The sequence below is a fragment of the Chionomys nivalis genome, chromosome 26 (assembly GCF_950005125.1).
Source record: "Chionomys nivalis chromosome 26, mChiNiv1.1, whole genome shotgun sequence".
Taxonomy (NCBI): domain Eukaryota; kingdom Metazoa; phylum Chordata; class Mammalia; order Rodentia; family Cricetidae; genus Chionomys; species Chionomys nivalis.
Window position 1 is genome coordinate 352,727 of NC_080111.1, and position 20,558 is coordinate 373,284.

Here is a 20,558-nt window from a genome sequence, read left to right on the forward strand (position 1 = left end):
TCTCTGTAACTTTGGAGCCTGTCCTGGAACCAGCTCTTGCAGACCTGACCTGGCCTCAAACTCACAGAGATCCACCTCCCTCTGCCTCCCGAGTGCTGAGATTAAAGGTGTGTGCCACCACCGCCCGACATGAAAACAAAATTTTTGCTGGGCAGTGGTAGTACATGCATTTAATCCCAGCACTGTCTAGACAGTTCTACGACAGCCAGAGCTACACAGAGAAAGCCTGTCTTGAGAACTAAAAACTCTCATTGGACATGATGATGCACACCAGTAATCCTAGCAGAGGAGGGGAAGCAGAACAATCAGGGTTCAGGATCATCCTCATCAGTACAGTAAGTCTGAGGTTAGCTTTTTCTCAGAAAACCAAACAAAAATAAACACAACTTTTCTTTTTCCCGAGACAAGGTTTCTCTGTGTAGTCCTGGCTGGCCTGGAACTCACAGAGATTCGCCTGCCTCTGCCTCCAGAGTACTGGGATTAAAGGCATGCGCCACCACCACCTGGTTGCATTTATTAGTTTAAGATATCAGCTCCTGCCAAAGCTCCCACAACTGTGCTGGGGACCAAACTGTGTCCCACTCCCCGATGCTCATATCCCAGTGTGATGGGGTTTGGCCCTGCAGAGACCAAAGCTCTATGGTAAAACTTTCATGATGGGATTAGTGCTTCAGAAGATGGGAGGTAGTGGTGAGCACCTTTAACCCCAGGACGTAGGAGGTGGAAGCAGTAGAATCAGGGGTTTCCAATTTTGCCTACATAGTGAGTTTGAGGCCAGCTGGGGCTACACCAGACCCTGCCTCAAAATATTTTTAGGAAGAAAAAGATGTTTCATTTTATGTTTCACATCCAGAGTTTCACAATGCTAAGTAAACACTGCATCGCTGAACTACAGCCCCAGGGCCCAGCATCAGTTTTCTCTTGATTCATCTAGTTTTAAATTGTAGAGGTTATTTTCCTTACTTTATAATTTCTTTTGAAGTATAAATTTTTTTTTTTTTTTTTTTTTTTTGGTTTTTCAAGACAGGGTTTCTCTGTGGCTTTGGAGCCTGTCCTGGAACTAGCTCTTGTAGACCAGGCTGGTCTCGAACTCACAGAGATTCGCCTGCCTCTGCCTCCCAAGTGCTGGGATTAAAGGCGTGCGCCACCACCGCCCGGCTGAAGTATAAAAAATTTAACCTTAAAGTACAATCTATTTTCTTCTTTTGTTGCCTGTTATTTTGGTATACCATCTAAAAATCTGCTGTCAAATTCAGTCATAAAGATTAATCTCACCCTTCACACATCACACAGGCAGACTATGATGGGGCTGGAGAAACAGTCAAGTAGGAGAGTATGGGGGGGGGTATGCATACCCACCAAAATAGAAAGTATTTTATTCTCAAAAAACACCAACACCTCTGGGAGCTGAGAATAGCTTAGTATAGCAGCGCTTGCCCGACCTGAGAGGCACTACTACCTGGAGGGCGGAAAAGCCTCCTTTCCTATTGCTGGTGGCTCTAAACACTCTGTATTTTTTCCCACAGAGTAAAAGGTATTTAAATATACAACTGAAAATGGAAAAATAGGAGCATGAAATTCATTAACTCAAAATAGAGAGGGTGGAAAGGTGTCAAGGGACACATTAAATGCCACACTAATGATTAAATGTCTCAAATTAGGGACATTCCAGGTTTTGTCATATGGTCTAAAATTTGAAGTCACTGAAAAACTGCCAGAAATAATACTTTAATATGTGTATCACTCGAAAACCCATTTTTACTTCTTCAAATAATTCTTTTTTAAAAAAGATTTTTATTTTAATTATGTATATGCATGCATGTCTGTGTGTGGGTATGTGTGTGTGTGAATGCAGGTGGTCCTGGAGGCCACAAGTGCTGGAGCCCTCGGGAGCCTGAGAATAGGTAGTTGTGCAGCCTGCTGTGGGTGCTGGGAACCAAACGTGGGTTCTCCACAAGAGTGGTATGAGCTTTTTGTAAAAAAACAAAAAAAATTAATTAAAATACAATCACACCCGACAGTGGGCGCTTAAGTCATCTCTCCAGTCATTAAAATAATTCCTTTTATCCAGTGTTACATATACCATACCTGAAATGTCTTACTGCTCAGCCCTAATATACCCTTTTCCTCTTTTAGTTTTCTTGGTTAGATATTCAGCCAAACATAAGCAATGCTAAGCATGCCCGTGTGCAATGGCTGGGCTTTCACAAGCGAGTACTTCCTGAGTGCGGAACAGACAGGGCCCCGCTGTCTGCCTCATTGGAGCCTGGGATGTTTCTGTTTACAAACCCTGGAGCCAGGCGGGGGCTCCTTCTCAGGCAGGCTGTCTGCTTCCTTACTACACTCAGCTTTTGTGTGGGTCTGTGTCAAAGAAAGAACAACATTGTTACATGAGCAGCAACCAGCAGGGAGAAGTTCAAATAAAACACATTGGTGGTTATGTCAGCTGCTTAATCTTTAACCACTCTGCGCAGAGAAGCAAATTGAGGCTTAGATTTGTTTTTTTTTTTTAAGAGAAATGTATTTTTCATAAAAGCAAAGGAATACAGTTTCAACATTAAAACAATTAATGTAAGAAGAGTTTAGTGAATTTCTGAGATACTAATTAAGATTGCTAAATTACTTCCAAACTATATCACATAGTTCAGTATTTTAAACAAATATTTCTATAAAGAATGAATAATGTTGACTTAACTAATATGCCTGGAATGGTACCTGGTACCTATACAATAACCACAATCAGATTACTATTTATTTTTAGTATTCTTGAACAAACTGAATGGGGGAGGAGTTTGCATTTCTTTTTACTTTTCAGTCAGTTTTTAACACTAAATATTTATTAAGGCCAGTTTAACTTCTCTGGTTAAACATTCTGACTAGTTCTTAGATTACACAAAACAAAAATAAACAAAAAACTATGGTGTCTAATTGTCAAGACATTTTATGTCCAATTTACAAAAAAGCAGAACAAGGAACATACACACATACACACGATAAAGTTAAAATAAAACAGAAAAAAAGAAAAAGGTCATTAAAGAGTAGAAAAACAAAAACAGACATCTAATATCTGACCTCTTTACCTTTTAGCTTATTTTTCAAAAAAAAAACTGTATTTAATATGACATCATGTATGCCTGACACTGTGTGTGTGCACCGACCTCACAGGAGCTCACGAAGGCCAGGAGAGGGCGTCAGATCATCTGAGTGCTAGGATTAAGGGCATGCACCATGACTGCCCAGCTGAAGTGGCATCTTAGCATGCCTACTCTCAACAGTGCACGCACATGCACACACATATCTGTGTTCTTTCAAATTTTCCTTATATATGTAGGATTCAGAAATCATCCTCTTTTAATATTCCCTTGATGCTTTTCTTGTATTTAGTCTGGATATATTTTTAAATCATTCTAAAACTCATCCTATTTCTTTATATTATTATGGCAAAGTAAGCTGACCTTATCCTCTACTTATGGACATTCAGTTATTTCTGTTTTGCTGTAACAATGCTCCAATGAATAACTTTGTATCTAATCATTATAAACCACACACTTTTTAAAAAATTTATTTATTTATTTATTTCATGTGCATTTGCATTTTGCCTACATATATGTCTGTGGGAGGATGTCAGATACGCTGGACCTGGAGTTAGAGACAGTTGTGAGCTGCCACATGGGTCCTGGGAATTGAACCTGGGTCCTCTGGAAGAACAGTCAGTGTTCTTAACCCCTGAGCCATCTCTGCAGCTCCCTAAGTCACACACATTGACATTAACGTGCTGGGTAACCTTGGGTGTCAGGCTGACTATATTTGAAATTAATTAAAATCCAAACAGCTGGGCACACCTGTGAGGGATTTCCCTGAATGATTATTTGAGGTGCACCCTAAATCTAGGTCACGCCTCTGGTGCAGCCCACTTAAAATGAATGAAAAAAAGGAAACCTTTGCTTTTGACCTGCTTACCCTCACTGTAACGGACAAGTTCATCTATCCGGCTGCTGAAGCATTACTTTGCTGGTGTGTATATATATAGTTTACTTCTTGGGATTCCAATATAAACGGAATTCTCGGGACTCTAGGCCCACCAAGCAGGGACTGCCGAGACACTAAAATCCCGAGGACTTAACAACTACTGTACACTTTGCCTTCTCTCTCTGCCAGGAGACAGCCATTGTTGGATTACTCAGCCAGAGCCTGCAAACCACTCTGATAAATTCCTAGACTAGGGGCTGGAGAGATGACTTGGTGGTTAAGAACACTGGCTGTTCTTCCAGAGAACCAGGGTTCAATTCCCAGCACCTCACTATGGCAGCTCACAACTGTCTCTAAGTCCAGTTCCAGAGGGCCAAGCTGCCATACCCTTACACAAGTGAAACACCAACGTGTACATAAAAATAAATAGTAAAAAAATAAAGCCCTAGACTAATACAACAAAAGGACCAATTCTCAGAGACAGAACTCCTGAGTTTGGAATTTATTCTCTGGGTTTTTCTTTTCATTGAGTGAATTAAAGAAAGTAAAGCATGCAATGTACTCCAGCACTTTCAAAGAGTTATTAATCATGAAACACATTCATGAATTAAAACCATCACACATGAATAATACCAACCATACCCCTGCGAAATCTCTGTAATGATCCAAGTATCTGTCCCCCTGAATCTGCAGCCACATAGATTGTGTTCCTATGACATTACTAATAATTAGTAATCGAAAGTCAGACCAGGATCATGCGCTGTGTCACACAGCAATCCTTTCACATTTATTACCATGGAATAACTTTCAAATGGCTAACAACTTAAGTAATTATTTTAGAAAACAGAACTGAACATCTCGGGTGCTTAGACTTTCAAATACTCAGGCAGCTGAATTAGCTCAGGCTACTGTAATATCTATCAGGTAGAACAGTTAAAGAGTGTTGATTTATTTCCTTACAAGTTACATAAACAAAAATTATTCAGAAATTTTGCTCAAATATTTGAAGTTGTCAAAAAATTGCTAAAGAGGGGCTGGAGAGATGGCTCAGTGGTTAAGAGCATTGCCTGCTCTTCCAAAGGTCCTGAGTTCAATTCCCGGCAACCACATGGTGGCTCACAACCATCTGTAAAGAGGTCTGGTGCCCTCTTCTGGCCTGCAGACATGCACACAGACAGAATATTGTATACATAATAATTAATTAATTAAAAAATGCTAGAGAGGTCATGCTGTCTCTCCTGGGAAGAGCACTAACTTGGAATCACATGCATGAGGTGGAAAAAGAGGATGCTGGGAAAATGGGAAGTCCATGACAACATACTAAGGATGTCTGTATACGTGATTAAAAAGACTTGTCACTAGAGCCCACGTCAAAAAGCACCAAAGTGTTCCTGAAGGAAGACACCAATGAGCAGGAAAATGACAGCCAGGAAGCTAAGGACAGTGGCATGGCGGGATGGGGGGGGGAAGCTGGGGTGAGGGTCGGATGGGGGGCGATACTGAGACAAGAATTCAGATTGTGCCCTTGGGATATACTAAGGTATTTCCTAGACTGTCTTAGGTTCCAGATATCTCGGGGAGACCTTTCTTTTTCCCCTAGTCTACCAAATGCTGAGTCACAAAGCCTGGGCTGATTCACCAAATTACACGCACAGACAGGATGTGCGGGAAGCATTGTCCAGGTATAAAAAGCACAGCAGGGGTAGTTTTAGACCGTGGTGGCTTCTTGGGCATGGCAATGTGATTTTATGGTGGTCAACCCTAGAAGGAATTAACTCAATAAACACCTTAGCTTCAATCCTCCAGTCTCCGGGAACTCACTGTGCAAACCAGGCTGGCCTCAAACTCACAGAGATCCTCTTGCCTCTGCCTCTTGAGTGCAGGGATTAAAGGCATGCGCCACCAAACCCAACATATACACATTCCCTTTTATCTTCTCAGAAAAAAAATGTAGCTTTAGACAAGACTCTAATAGATATATTTTTTTAATTGATTTATTTTTATGTGCATTGGTGTTTTACCTGAATATATGTCTGTAAGAGGGCATGGGATTCCCCAAGAGCTTACAGATGGTTGTCAGCCAACATGTGGGTGCAGGGGTTGAACCCTTTATTAACTTCCTATTATACGAGATAAGATAGTCTCCAATAAATGTTGTTCACTGGTGAGTATGAACCTTTTATATTTGCAGACAGTAGCTCTTTAATCATACAATATACTGAACCCATTAGTTAACTGGGTGAGGGCCTTTTGCTTTTATTAAAGTGACAATTTTATATAGTATAATTTATTTCTAATGATACAAAACATGTTGAAAATTGCAAAACTATGTGCAGATACACTTACACCATTAGCACTTGAAACTGATTCACTTACATTACAATTTACTGTGTTGCCATGGTTTGAACATGACCTCCTAGGTCCATACAGTGAAACTTAATATCCAGTGCAAAGGTGGAATCTTTATAAATGGTAGTTAAGCCAAGAGGATTTTGCCCTTATGATGGGTTAAGTATTAGGTGTTTGTTCCCTATAAAAAGGATGAGTTTGGGCCCAGTGTGGTGGGGCACACCTTTAATCCCAGCACTCAGGAGGCAGAGGCAGGGGGACTTCAGAGGTTATGTCCAGCATGTTCTACAGAGCAAGTTCCAGGATGTCTAGTTTAGGCAGAGAAGGAACCGTCAAAAACAAAAAGCTGGTGAAAATGTATTTGAAAGAGGGAACCATCTACTAGTCCCAGAAAAAAGCAGAATTTGGCACCTTTGGCCACATGGTTCTGGCTTTAGAGTCAAGGACATAAGAAAGGGTTCACAATATCTCCCTCCATGACCAAGGAAAGCCACTGAGGCCAGGCATGTGTCAGGAGTGTCCCTGAATGGAGACCCAGAGAGGCCACTGTGTAAAGCTGTAAAGTTTAAGCCTGGATTGCCTTGGAGATGCCAGGGTCGTGGGATCTGTACACATAGCCAAGAAGAGCTGCTAGCAGGGAGTGGAACCAGCCCAAGAAAGAGAAGTGTGTTGTAGTCAACAGAGTCAAAAGAAGTTGGAGACCTGAAGAGTGCTTTAATACCAGACATGGAGATGCAGAGTTTAGAGTTCACTCTGTTGGGTTTTGGTCTTGCTTTGGTCCAGTGTTTCTTCACTATGTTCCCCTTCATCCCTTCGGGAACAGTAATGCATATCCTGTGTCACTGTATGTTAGAACTATGTGATCTGGTTTTTCATTTTGATTTTACAGGGGACTGCATTACAGATTACATGAGTCTCAGAAGAGACTGAACTATTAAAAAGTGCTGATACTGTGATAGACTATGGGAACTTTTGAAGTTGGAATAAATGCATTTTGTATCACGATATGGCTACAAGCCTATGGGGGCCAGGGAGTGGAATACCAAGACCCCATTATAGATGGCTGTGAGACACCATGTGGTTGTTGGAAATTGACCTCAGGATCTCGGGAAGAGCAGCCAGTGCTCTTGATTGCTGAGTTATTTCTCCAGATTCCATTCTTGGTTTTTATTTTTTTTCCCCCGTTTTTTCCAGACAGGGTTTCACTGTTTAGCTCTGGCTGTTCTGGAAATCGCTCTGTAGACCAGACTGTCCTTGAACTCACAGAGAACCGCCTGTCTCTGCCTCCCGAGTGCGCCACTACCGCCGGCTCCAGATCCTTTTTTAATTAACTTAAAATAATCAATTACCTTCTTAAAATATGCACACTTTTTGTTCTCTTTTCTACTTTTAATAAGTATAAAATGCAACTTGTTTTGCCTCTTAAATAAACAAAGATCTTGAGCCATCCTGACTTCCCATTTTTCTCTTTAATTAATGCCCTTACAGAAACACTAAACACTGAAGCATTATAAAGTTATAGTAGCTCACAGCCTATTTGTGGTCCCATGCCTGTATTGGCTTTTCTGATTGTGGGCTTGCTTTCTGACTCTGATGTGAGATAAAGATATTTGTTGCCAGATATCAGAAATTATAATTTCTAATCTTAACAACACAGAATAAATTATGATGTTATTTCCTAAAGTTGGATTTAGAGGCAATTCAATCTTTGTTTCTCATTGTTTGGCCCAACTTCAAAGTAATGAATGATGTAAGTAAAAGAAAATAAAAGAATTCTACATTTATATCCTGGCACACAAGAACTTCCAAGGTTCAATAAAATAAAATAAAATAGGTTTATTCAGTTAAACATATATATACAGTTTTTTGCCTGCTTTTCTACTGACTTAATTATCTTGTTTAAACAATTAGGGAGCTTAATTATAGCTATTTCAGATATCATGAAACTGTTCTAATAAATTTCCAAAAATATAATAATTATGTACTTCTTTCAAATTGTGACTTTATAAATACATGAAAATTCCTTCAGGGTATAATGAGATAAACAAATATTATAGCTTAGATACCATCAACTTAGAAACTAATTTTATTTAAGATTATGTGATGCACATGTACACATACAGGCAAAACATTCACATACATAAAATTATAAATATATATAAAACTTGTAGTTACACAATTTAAGAAAATACTAAATAACAAAGGAAACGCATAATTCTTACTGTTATACAATTAAAGTGAAAATCATGACAAGGTTCTTAAATTTTTAGAAATATGATTGAATATTTTCAAAAAAAGAATCTATCCCCTCACCCAGCTCATAATAAAAAAATAAATGTGCCCATTATGTAGGAATATTTTGTTTATGTTTTAACAAATAAAGCTTGCCTGAAGATCAGAGAGGCAGTGCAGCCAGCCACTAGAGAGACCTTTTACCTCTTCCAATGCTCAGACAGAAGGGACGATCCTGTCCTCAGACTGCATCTCCAGACTCCATCTATCTACCAAACCTCAGCTGCCCTGAGCGCCTGTCTCCTCCCGCCATATCATTGCTGTCTCCATACATCCCGCCATATATTCCTCTCTCCACCCAGACACATCACTCCCGTCTCCACTTCCCTAGTGCTCCCACGTGCTGGGATCACCTTTGTGTGAGCTCTGTTTCTCTTTTGGACAGACTCAATCTTGTGTAACCAAGGGTGGCCCTGAACTAACAGAGATCCTTCTGCCTGTGTCTCCTGATTCCTGGGGATAAAGGTGTGTGCCACCACTCCTTGGCCTCTAGTGGCTTAACTCTGCACTCTGATCTTCAGGCAAGCTTTATTTGTTAAAATACAAAGTATAATTGCATTTCCCCTTTGCAGTCAGAGGATGAAGTCTGGGGAGACAGTCTGTGGACAGGATCACCCTTTCAGTCTGAGCATCAGTAGAGGTAAAAGGTCTCTCTAGCAGCTGGCCCATTCATTGCCTCGCTGGCCGCATTGCCTCTCTGATCTTTTTGTTTTGTTTTGTTTTTCGAGACAGGGTTTCTCTGTGGTTTTGGAGCCTGTCCTGGAACTAGCGCTTGTAGACCAGGCTGGTCTCAAACTCACAGAGATCCGCCTGCCTCTGCCTCCCGAGTGCTGGGATTAAAGGCGTGCGCCACCACTGCCCGGCTTGCCTCTCTGATCTTCAGGCAAGCTTTATTTGTTAAAACATAAAGTATCACAGCACCACTGTTTGTGTACTGATGAAACACAGCCTGGAGTCAGAACACTCAGAATTCAATCTTGGCTACCACTTGTTAGTTGTATAACACCAGGAAAATTACTTTTACATACCTAAGCCTTAGTATCCTCAACATAAAATAAGAAGGCAATTGTAACTATTTCACAATGTTTCTGAAAGGGTTAAAATAAAATTTTAATGCATATGAATAATAAAAGAACAGTGTGTGCTACACACGAGTGTTCAGGCGCTCAGCTGCCATCACTAAGCACTCACAGGATACTGAAGAGGCTGTTCAGTCTAACTCTGTGTCCTGGATCAAGTGAACAAGTTTAACTGCTGGGCTTATCTCACATGGAATAACATTCTTTACCACTTAAAGTTTAACAAAAGTATTTCATGAATAAAAGCCCATTAAATAGCTATCTACAATTACTGTCTTAAGATCAGTGGGAAACCATGCAAACAGCAGAACTGTTAAGGAGTGAAGAAAGGGCAGAGCCTAGAGAAAGTTAACAGATTCCAGGGATACCAGGCACAAGATAAACTGCGCAACCTCTCTTCATAAAGTACGCTCTCAAATGAAAGAAAAGAAGTTAACTTTTCTTAATTTCATAACTTTGTCTCAAGTCAAGTCTACTTTAAATTGTATATAAATAGGTACAGAACTACTTAGTACATTTTTTAAATTTAGATTTATTTTTATTTTATGTGTACGTACCTTGCCTGCATGCCTATATGTGCACTACAGTAGGGGGGCCAGAAGAGGGCGTAGATCCAGTGTGAGTTACAGGCGGTTGTGATCCACCATGTGAATGCTGGATGTTGAACCTGGGGTCCTCTGTTATCTCCCCAACCTCTGAGCTATCGCCCCAGCCCCAAGAACTACGTAGCACTTTTTAAGGTTCCCATAAAATTAAAGCAATCAAATATGTTCTAGAACTCTAAAACAGACTACAGAGAAGAGAAAAATCTTTGAAAACTGAAAATTGGGATACAAAAAAATCTAAGGCAGTAATTATGAGCCCTTAAACCTTATCTCTGGGCCAGTCTGGCCTTAGAAAATTATCTGTTAACATTCTCTTGACTGAACAGACTTGCGGCCTCTGATGGCAATCTCAGATCTCAACTACTAGGAATTACAGAAAAAATAATTAGCTTGGAGTTCTAATTATAAAATTATTTTTTTAATGACAGTAATTAATCTCCAAGGAAGATACAATAAGTAACTAAGCTTTAATTGCCAAAACTGGAAACAGCAGTGGTTTTTTTACTTCTCAGTGAGTGTCCCTCAGAACTGGAAACAGTTGGTACCCTACAGTAAGAGTAGACTCAACAGAGTGGATAGAATGTAACAGTGCTCACATCTCCCACAACATTCTCACCACATGTTAAAAGTCCACTGGTGTTACACGCTTTAGTTACTAATATACATTCCAGAGTGTCTAATGAAGACGGGAGCTGTTTTTTCTGAAAAGAACTTATTTTCTTATCCCCAGTGACCTGTATATTCTTTTACTGTTGCTGGGTCAGCTAAGAGCACTTGCTGCTCTTCCAAAAGACCTGAATGCAGGTCCCAGAACCCACGTCAGATGGCTCATAACCTCCTGTAATTCCAGTTCCGGGATCAGAAACCCAGTTTTTGCCTCTGTGGGCAACTGCACACATGTGGCAGACACTGACACAGGAACACACATACACATAATTAAAGTATAGTTTCTGAGGCTAGAGAAATGGTCCAGCAGTTAAGAGCACTCATGGCTCTTCAAGAAGACCCTCAATGGTGGATCACAACCATCTGTAACTTCAGTTTCAAGAGACATAAGGCTCTCTTCTGGTCTCTGAAAGGACCAAGCCTACTGCACACACATAAATGAAACCAAAGGGCCTATATACACAAAAACTTCTAAGTGCTTTTTAAAAAAAATGAGCTGTTCAGGTAAAAATAACTTTCAAGGAAATGATCAGAATAAACAAAGAATACTTAGTACTTTCACTATTTCCTAGAATGTAGCCTCACTATGTAGAGTGATGCAGTGTTTTCTTTATAAATTCTAAAAGAGGCTATATTTTTCAAGAATGTTTGTTTGAAAATGTGATCATATAAATGGTATGTAGTAAGGGAAAGTTTTCTGGGTTCTAAAAATTAAAATCAGTGTCTAAAATATTCTGATACTTTTTTTTTCTGAGACAGGGTTTCTCTGTGCATCAGCCCTGGTTTTAGAGCTTTGGAGCCTGTCCTGGAACTTTCTCTGTAGACCAGGCTGGCCTCGAACTCAGAGATCTGCCTGCCTCTGCCTCTTGAGTGCTGAGATTAATGGGGCGTGGCACCACCACCCAGTCTGATGCCTCAGTTATGAGGTGTAGAGACAAGGAACTAAAAGTAGTGTTTTGTACTTAAGAATGAATATATATGAGGGGCCAATAATTTTTGTTTTGATCTGCACTTGCTCTTGTCTTCTTTGCAGGAAGCAGTAACCATCTTTCAATAGACATACCTTCATTATATAGGGGACATTTTTAAATTTTATTTTGTGTGTATGGAGGTTTTGTCTGCATAAATGTCTGTGTACCACATGTGTACAGAAGAGGGGCATCCACTTAATTTCTTAAAATATTTTTTATGGAGCCGGGTGGTGGTGGTGCATGCCTTTAATTCCAGCACTTGGGAGGCAGAGGCAGGCGGATCTCTGTGAGTTTGAGGCCAGCCTGGTCTACAAGAGATAGTTCCAGGACAGGCTCCAAAGCTACAGAGAAATCCTGTCTCAAAAAAAAACAAAAAACAAAAAACAAAAATTCCTTTCAAGATTTGATAATATTTCATAATTTATATATTTGTACAAACTCTTTGTGTATTCAGTATTTACTGTATTCTCACTATATGTCCAACAATATAATGGTTCACAGGGACAAAAAGGCAATTTTTATTTTATTTTTATTTATTTATTTATTTTGATTTTCGAGACAGGGTTTCTCTGTAGTTTTTGGTGCCTGTCCTGGAACTAGCTCTTGTAGACCAGGCTGGCCTCAAACTCACAGAGATCTGCCTGTCTCTGCCTCCCGAGTGCTGGGATTAAAGGTGTGCACCACCACCGCCCGGCAAAAAGACAATTTTTAAACTTAATTTAAAAATTTATTTATATATGAGTATTCTGCATGCATATATGTCTGTGCACAATATACATGACTAGTGCCCTCAGATGTCAGCAGACAGCACCAGATGGGACTAGAATTACAGATGTTTTGAGCCACCATGTGGATGCCGAAACTCAAAACTGGGTCTTCTGGCCATTGAGCCATCTCTCCAGCCCAAAGGGGCACTTTTTAAGAAGAAACAAGTCTGGTACAAGGCTCGGGAGGTGAAAACAGGAAGATTTTGGGTTTGTAGCTAGCCTGGGCTACACGGAGTTAGAGGCCAGTCTGGACTAAGAAGGTGCTCCAAGAGGTGGGGGAGGAGACATAGCTTCTTTATAGTCCTTCAAACTGTAGTTGGTTATGTCAGAAAGATGCAATTATTATACGCCCAGATTTTTATTTCCTTTCTTATTTTATTAGTCTAGGTATTTTGCTTGAACGTTGTCTGTGCACCAGGTGCATGGCTGGTGCCCATGGAGGCCAGGAAAGGGGAAGAGCGGCCCTGGAACTGGAGTTACAGACAATTGTGAGCGATCATGTGGGTACTGGGATCAAGGCTGGGTCCTCTCCAAGAGCAGCCAGTGTTCTTAAACAACGGTGTCGTGTCTCCAGCCCCCAGGATTTTTGTTTAGCACAGTAATTATTTTCAAGATCATTATGTATTTTTCATAGTATTTATTGGTATGTTTACTTATTTACTAAATGATCTCATAAAACCCAGAGTGGTCATGAATTTGCTAAATAACTGAGGTTGGCCTTGAGCTTTGACTCCTATGTCCACTTTTCCAAGTGCTGGGATAATAGGTACACACCACTTTTCCTGAGTTTAGAGCTGTTTGCTTCAACCGTTACATAACATTTCATATGAAACAGATATTTTCCTCATCTGTTGTCTTATTTTATCTATTTAGACTACTACTGAACCACAATACTGTTGTCAGTGAAGTTTGACACTGAGACAATGTTAAAGCGTCCACTTATTCACTTGACCCACATTGGCCCTTAGCACACTCAATGCTGAGTGTGTGCACTTCTGCGTGTGCACAGGAAGCTTGATGTACTTCCACAGGCACTGTCCAGCTGGTTTCCTGAGAGAAGGCCTCTCTCACTAGGACCTGAGGCTTTCTTTTTAACTAGGCTTGCTGGACAGCGAGCTCCATTCTCTGCCTGTCTCCCTAGAGCTGAGATTGCAAGCCCATGCCAATGTGACCAGCTTTTTCTTTTTTTATGAGTTCTGGGGCCAGAACATTTTTGCCGTTAATTATGGGACAGTCTAGTCATTATAGCAGCTCAATTATTGCGTAGCTGAAAAGTCTTTTTAGCACTTCAAAATTAGAGCTGGAAAGATGGCTTGATGGGATTGAAGCATCTAATGTAATGCTCTTACAGAAAATCCAAACTTTGGATCTCAACACCACACAGAGCAGCTTACAACCACTTGTAGCGCTTCCATTTCCTTCTTCTGGCTTCCTCTGGCACCTGCACTCACAGCCTCAAACAGATTCTTTTTTTTTTTTTTTTTTTTTTTTGGTTTTTCGGGACAGGGTTTCTCTGTGGCTTTGGAGCCTCTCCTGGAACTAGCTCTGTAGACCAGGCTGGTCTCGAACTCACAGAGATCCGCCTGCCTCTGCCTCCCGAGTGCTGGGATTAAAGGCGTGCACCACCATCGCCCGACCTCAAACAGATTCTTAGGACAAGGGCAAAAAGCAGCCACATTCTTTGCCAAAATATCACAAAAATGGACTCTAGACCAGTTACTACTATTATTCCCCTCTGAACCCTCTTGTGCTTGTCTGCCGAAGCCCACATCACTCTCAGCACTACTGTCTTCCCAGCCCCTAGTATGAGATTCCAATGACCTAGTATGGCCATTCAACCTCTTACAGCATTAAACCACTCTCTTAATACAAAGTCTCATACATTCCCCCAAAAAATACCTGTCACAGCAACATGCCATTCCCTGGTACCAACTTCTGCCTTTGCTACTTTTCTATTGCTTTGAATACCTTACTCAAGACCAAGGTAATTCATAAAAAAACCAGTTCATTGGGGACCATCATGGTGGGGAGTATGGGGCAGGCAGGCATGGTGCTTGGCAGTAGCTGAGAGCTACATTCGATCCAGAAGCACAAGGCAGGGAGCTAATAACTGAGAATGGTGTGTCCACCCGCAATGACACACTTCCTCCAAAAAGGCCACATCTTCTAATCCTTCCCAAACAGTTCTACCAACTGGAAACTAAGCACTCAAACGTGTAAGCCTATGGAGTCATTCTCATTCAAACCACCACAGTATGTATGTAACAGATGTATGCATATTTTAAAATCCCTGTCTATATCAGTAAGCTGTACTGCAAGTCTCAATTACACAATCTTGTATTTTTCCTCTAGTCTATAGTTACATGTATATCCTTTATAAAGGACATCGTTGCTAATGTTTATTTTGTTTGGTTGGCTTTTTCGTTTGTTTATTTTTCATTTGAGACAGGGTCTCACCATGGAGCTCTGGCTGGTCTAGAACATGCTACATAGACCAAGCTGGCTTCAAACTCACATAGATTGACCTGCCTCTGCCTACCAGTGCTTGGATTAAAGGTGTGTGCCACAATGCTGGCTGTTGTCTGTTTCTTGAGTTACAATTTCTCTGTATTTCTCACACTAGACTTTAATACATGACCTCAAATGGCCCTTCTTCCTTAGCCTCCAGAGTAAGTTGGACGACAGGCACACACCTCTAAACTATAGTTGTAGTTTCCTTTTTCTTTTATTTTTTTTGTTTTCTTATTGTTTTATTTTTCAGACAAGGTCTCATTGTATGGCCCTGGCTGGCCTAGAACTTGCTATGTAAACCAGGTTGGTGTCAAACTCACAGAGAGCCACCTGCTTCTGCCTCCAATGTCATTGGGGGTGGTGCTAGGTAAGATTAAGGACATGCACCACCACAACTACTTGTAGTTTTCTTGATATCACTAATTCTCTTCCTTAAGGTTTTGGTTTTTTGTTTGTTGAGACATGATCCTGTTACATAGTCCAGACTGGCCAAGAATTGACCAGGTAGCTCAGGCTGGCTTGTAATCCTACTGCCTCAGTCTCTGGAGTTCTGGGACTACAAGCACACACCACCATTTCCTGAGACTTAGTTGTTGCATACTGATGCTTTGCTAGTGCTGGTAAATCTCTTGGGGCTTTAGATAAAATTTTACAACGCCAGAACTCTCCCTTCACTTCCACTAACCTTGAATGTTTATCTGTTTTATATTTTCATAAAGCAAGGAATTATAAAGAAGTTACTGAAATACTTACTGAGTGGTGTTGTATCAGGAGGTGGAAAATTCTCAGTAAAGTTGACATTACATAAATCTGTACTACAGCAGCAAAAACGGTATGTTCCATTCTGAATAGAGGGTGGGGTGGTAGTTACTACACATTCTTCATAGTGACACTCTTGGGGATCGCCAATGTGAGACCAACATCCTACAAAATAATATTAAATAATATTAAAATAAGCTAGGAAACAATACAGTAAGTAAAACTGCAAACTATGAAATAATTGCAATAATATAAAACTAAGTAATATATAAATCATAAAACAACCTGAAAAAATGGTAAAGAATACAACAGACATTTCATGAGGGAAAAGCAACCAACAACATGGTGATGATTAACTTCACTATTATTATAAGAATTATTCCTAAAACAGTAAAGTCAAACTATTTTAGATTTAAGTTGTCCTAATTTTGAAAATAACAATATGCAATCATAACCAAGTGTTAGTGACAGTTGCTCTCATACAATTCTTTTTTTTTTTTTTTTTTTTTTTTCCGAGGCAGGGTTTCTCTGTATCTTTAGAGCCTGTCCTGGAACTCCCTTTGTAGACCAGGCTGGCCTCGAACTCACAGAGATCCGCCTGCCTCTGCCTCCCGAGTGCTGGGATTAAAAGCGTGCGCCACCACCGCCCGGCACTCTCATACAATTCTATAATAAAAGTATGTATGATGGAAATTTTGGAAAAATCCACAGCAATTTTAATGTAGAGACTTTAAAGTAATCATACATGTTATGATCTACTAATTCTACATTAAAGAATCTACTTTAAAAAAAAAAATCAGACACAACCTTATATATGTTTAAAGTTTTTCACTGCAGGATAACGCATTTCAGTGAAAACCTTGAAATAGCACTTATTCAAAGCACGTGAGTAAACTGTAAAACATGTACATAGGAAATACAGTGCTGAGGGACAATGTTTTCAGAAATTATTTACAATAACGTGGGGGAGAGCATGGAATTATTATATAGCATTATCCTAATTTTCAAAGAAGACTGGTAGACATGTAACCATTTTACATGGAAAACGTACTTAAAGGAAACAAATCAATATGAAAATAATATTTCTTAAAGAGAACTGAGTAACAGTCCTTGGTTTTTCTGAGTAGTTTTTTCCCACACTTCATTCACATATATTAACTTATAAAGACAAAGATGCTATTAAAATAAAATGTTATTAAAAGGTCAGGCATGGTATGCCTTTAGTCTCCACACCTGGGAGGCAAAGGAAGGCAGATCTCTTTGAGTTCCAGGCCAGTCAATCAATCAATCGTCTTGGTGTACACAGTGAGACCCTATCTCAGTCAATCAAACAAACTACACTAAAAGTAAAAGTTCTTCTACAAATGTGGGGCTTTGTGGGTGAACACACAGATACGTATGCATGTGTTCACATTCTTATTCACCATGTTCTGGGGAGGGTCTTAATCTACCCACACATCTTTGCTAGACAAGCTCCAACTGTAGGAAAAACAATGCTGAAGATATGGTCCTGTGGCAAAGACCTGCCTATGTGCATAACATCCTGTGTTTGACTCTGCACCAAAAATACACACACACACACGAGAGAGAGAGAGAGAGAGAGAGAGAGAGAGAGAGAGAGAGAGAGAGAGAGAGAGAGAGAGAGATACTTGCCTTGTTTCACAAGATTGATGTCCCCTTTGGATTTCTCCCACAGGCCATAGCACGTGCTCCCTTTGGAGCACAATATTGTCCCGTTTTCATGAGAGATTCTGCTCTCACCTACCCCAAGGTCTTGTTGATAGGGATCTTTAAATGCACACAGCCGTTCTTGATTCTGGGAAGCTAAAAAAAAAAAGGAAATAACACAATGATAAACTGATGCTACTTTGATAATACTATTGACTATGAGAATCTGTAATATTTCTTTATTAATATACAACACAATTTTTAAAAAATTATAAATTTTCCTACTAAATCCTTCAAATTTCATTGCTGAATGAATTTCTACCCAATAATTTCTTTTTTCAAGATTTATTTTTATTATTGTGTGAATGCGTGTGTGTGCAGGGGCCCCGGAGACCAGGGGAGGTTGATGGTCCTGTGACTGGGGCTACAGGTGACTGTGAGCTGCCTGGCACAGTTGCTGGGAACTGAACTAGGGTCCTCTGTAAGAGCAGTACACATGCTTTCAACTCCTGTTGTCTCTCTATCCACAGCCTCAGGCAATTTCCTTTTGCACGTTAATTTTTACATCCATGCAAGAACTTTTCTAAAATGTTTCCTGAAAAGAGTCTTCTTTTACTCATGTAACTCTTATTACTATTTCTACTATTAAATATTTTTGCTGTTCAAAAAAAAGAAAGACCATGTTCAATGGGCATGGTATTGTAGACATTTAGTCCCAGGACTGAGGCGGCAGAGGCAGGCAGATCTCTGAGAGTCCTAGGCTAGCCTGGTCTCATAGTGACTTTCAGGACAGCCAGAGCTACAAAATGAGACCCTACCTCAAAAAAAGAAAAAGAAATACCATTTTCTAAATCAACCTTTAAAACAAAGAGGTAGGCTGGGTATGGTGGTGCAAACCTTTAATCCCAGCACTTAACAGGCAGAGACAAGGTAGATCTCTGTGAGTTTAAAAGCAGCCTAGTCTGCATAGCTAGTTCCAGGTCAGCCAGGGCTACATAGAGCCCTGCCTTAAACAAACAAACAAACAAACCCTAAGAGCATAAGAATTCTAGCAAATATTACAGTATTCAATTCTATCATTTTACAGTCATTTGTATAAAGTTACATTATTAGTCATGATAGGCTGAGGTGTGAGAATAATGAAAAATGGATATATGGTTTCTTTTCAGAGTGATGTATGTGTGTTTTAAAATTATACTGTGGTAATGGTTACATAAATATCAAATTAACAGAAAGAAATCATGGAATACTTTACCTCAGATGAATGAATTTCATGATATACAGATCATGTCTGAGTAAATATACATGTAATATATGTATTTTTTTTAAGGGACAGTCTTACTTTTTAGGACTGACTGGCCTAGAACTTTCTCTGTAGACCAGTCTGGCCTCAAACTCACAGAGATCCACCTGCTCTGCCCTTGAGTGCTGGGATTAAAGATGTGCACTACCACTCTTGCTAAATAGGTTTTTTTTAAAAACTGAGACCACTCCTGAGCAAAAAGAAAATGATTCTGCATTACTTAAAACAGCCAGATGAAGAAATGTTCAATGGCTCCTCATATTTAAGGGACAATCTAATGTAATTTAATGCCAAGCCCTCTTTCTTCATATATGTCCATGTGATTTAACTGATTCCAATAGAGCATTTGCCATGTAACTCAGTGATTAACAAACATTAGCCAAAATTGTGAAAATATCAAAAAAGTAAAAGGTTATCAAGAAGCAACATCTGATCTTTAATTTCTTAAGACAGACTTTCCTAATGTTTGAGTAGCAAGGATAATCACTAGGAATACCAATATTTTCTTAGGGCCTTCTGAATCCGTTTTGCATTTGAGGTGGTACAGAATTGGAACAGTACAATTCAGGAGCATTTTAGCAACGCATATTATTTATCAAAATAATGTATTTTTTTGTTATTTTTTTCTTTTTCTTTTTTTAACAGAACTTGCCTCAAGTTTATTTGTAAAAGCAGCATCAGGTCCTGAACATCTGCCAATACTGTGTAGGTGTTCACACCAGTCCATCTGTCTTCACATTGGCAGACTGAGACCTTTTTTATGGGGCCTTCACAGGGGCCTGGGCACCTTTGGGAGCCTGAGCTGCAGCTGAGGCCTCTGCCTTGGCTTGAACCTTGGGCTTTGTTTTTTGGAGCCTACAACCCCTGACCATAACTTCTAATCCACTTCCCAAGCTTGGGGTGAGCAATTAAAGCCAGGAGGGTGAGTTTGCGGCTGGGGCCCTTTGGCACCTTGGGCTTCACCACCTGGGGCTTCACCAGGGCCTTGATGGCCTCCGCACGTGCACTCATGGCCTTTGCATTATTTGCCTGCATCTTCTTCAGGCCTTTCTTGTTGTGCTTCTTGGCAAAGCGCATGTTCCTCAGGAACTTGGGGTCAACCCCCTTGAGAGATTCGTATCTTTGTGACGGGGGTTTCTTGATGCCGTTTCTGTGCCATTTCCGGAACTGATTGTGTGTGGTGTGGTTCTTGGACTTGGCCATGGCTGGACTGTAATCGGCGGCTCCCCCTTTTTGTGCTTTTTCAAGCTAGGGTTTTTCTGTGTTGCTTTGGAGCCTGTCCTGGAACTAGCTCTTGTAGACCAAGTGGCCTCAAACTCACAGAGATCCTCCTGTCTCTGCCTCCCGAGTGCTGGGATTAAAGGGGAGCGCCACCACCACCTGGCCAAAATACTGTTTCTGAACATAACAAAGTCTAGAAAAGAATGACAGGGCTTAACATCTGTGTGCCCAGCCAATTCACACAAAGAGACCTGTCACAATTATAGGTATGCAAAGTACTTTCCAAGTACCGGGCCAGGTAACATACTAGATAAGGAAAGCTGCAGTTACCAAATCTTTGGTTATATAATTTATTCAGACAAACCAAACCATAGACAGCAATTAATGAAAAAGAAATA

The 20,558-nt window shown here is 40.2% G+C and overlaps 1 protein-coding gene across 1 annotated transcript in view; it reads right to left on the reverse strand.

The window, feature by feature from the left end:
* Nucleotides 1–20,558, reverse strand: part of Bmpr2 (bone morphogenetic protein receptor type 2) — a 98,443-nt gene that overhangs the window by 37,601 nt on the left and 40,284 nt on the right. Inside the window, exons 2-3 of the mRNA XM_057758372.1 lie at nt 17,622–17,792; nt 15,963–16,133 (exon numbers count right to left, since the gene is read on the reverse strand). Of these exons, the coding sequence (XP_057614355.1) occupies nt 15,963–16,133; nt 17,622–17,792 (342 nt within the window). The remainder of the gene's footprint in view (nt 1–15,962; nt 16,134–17,621; nt 17,793–20,558) is intronic.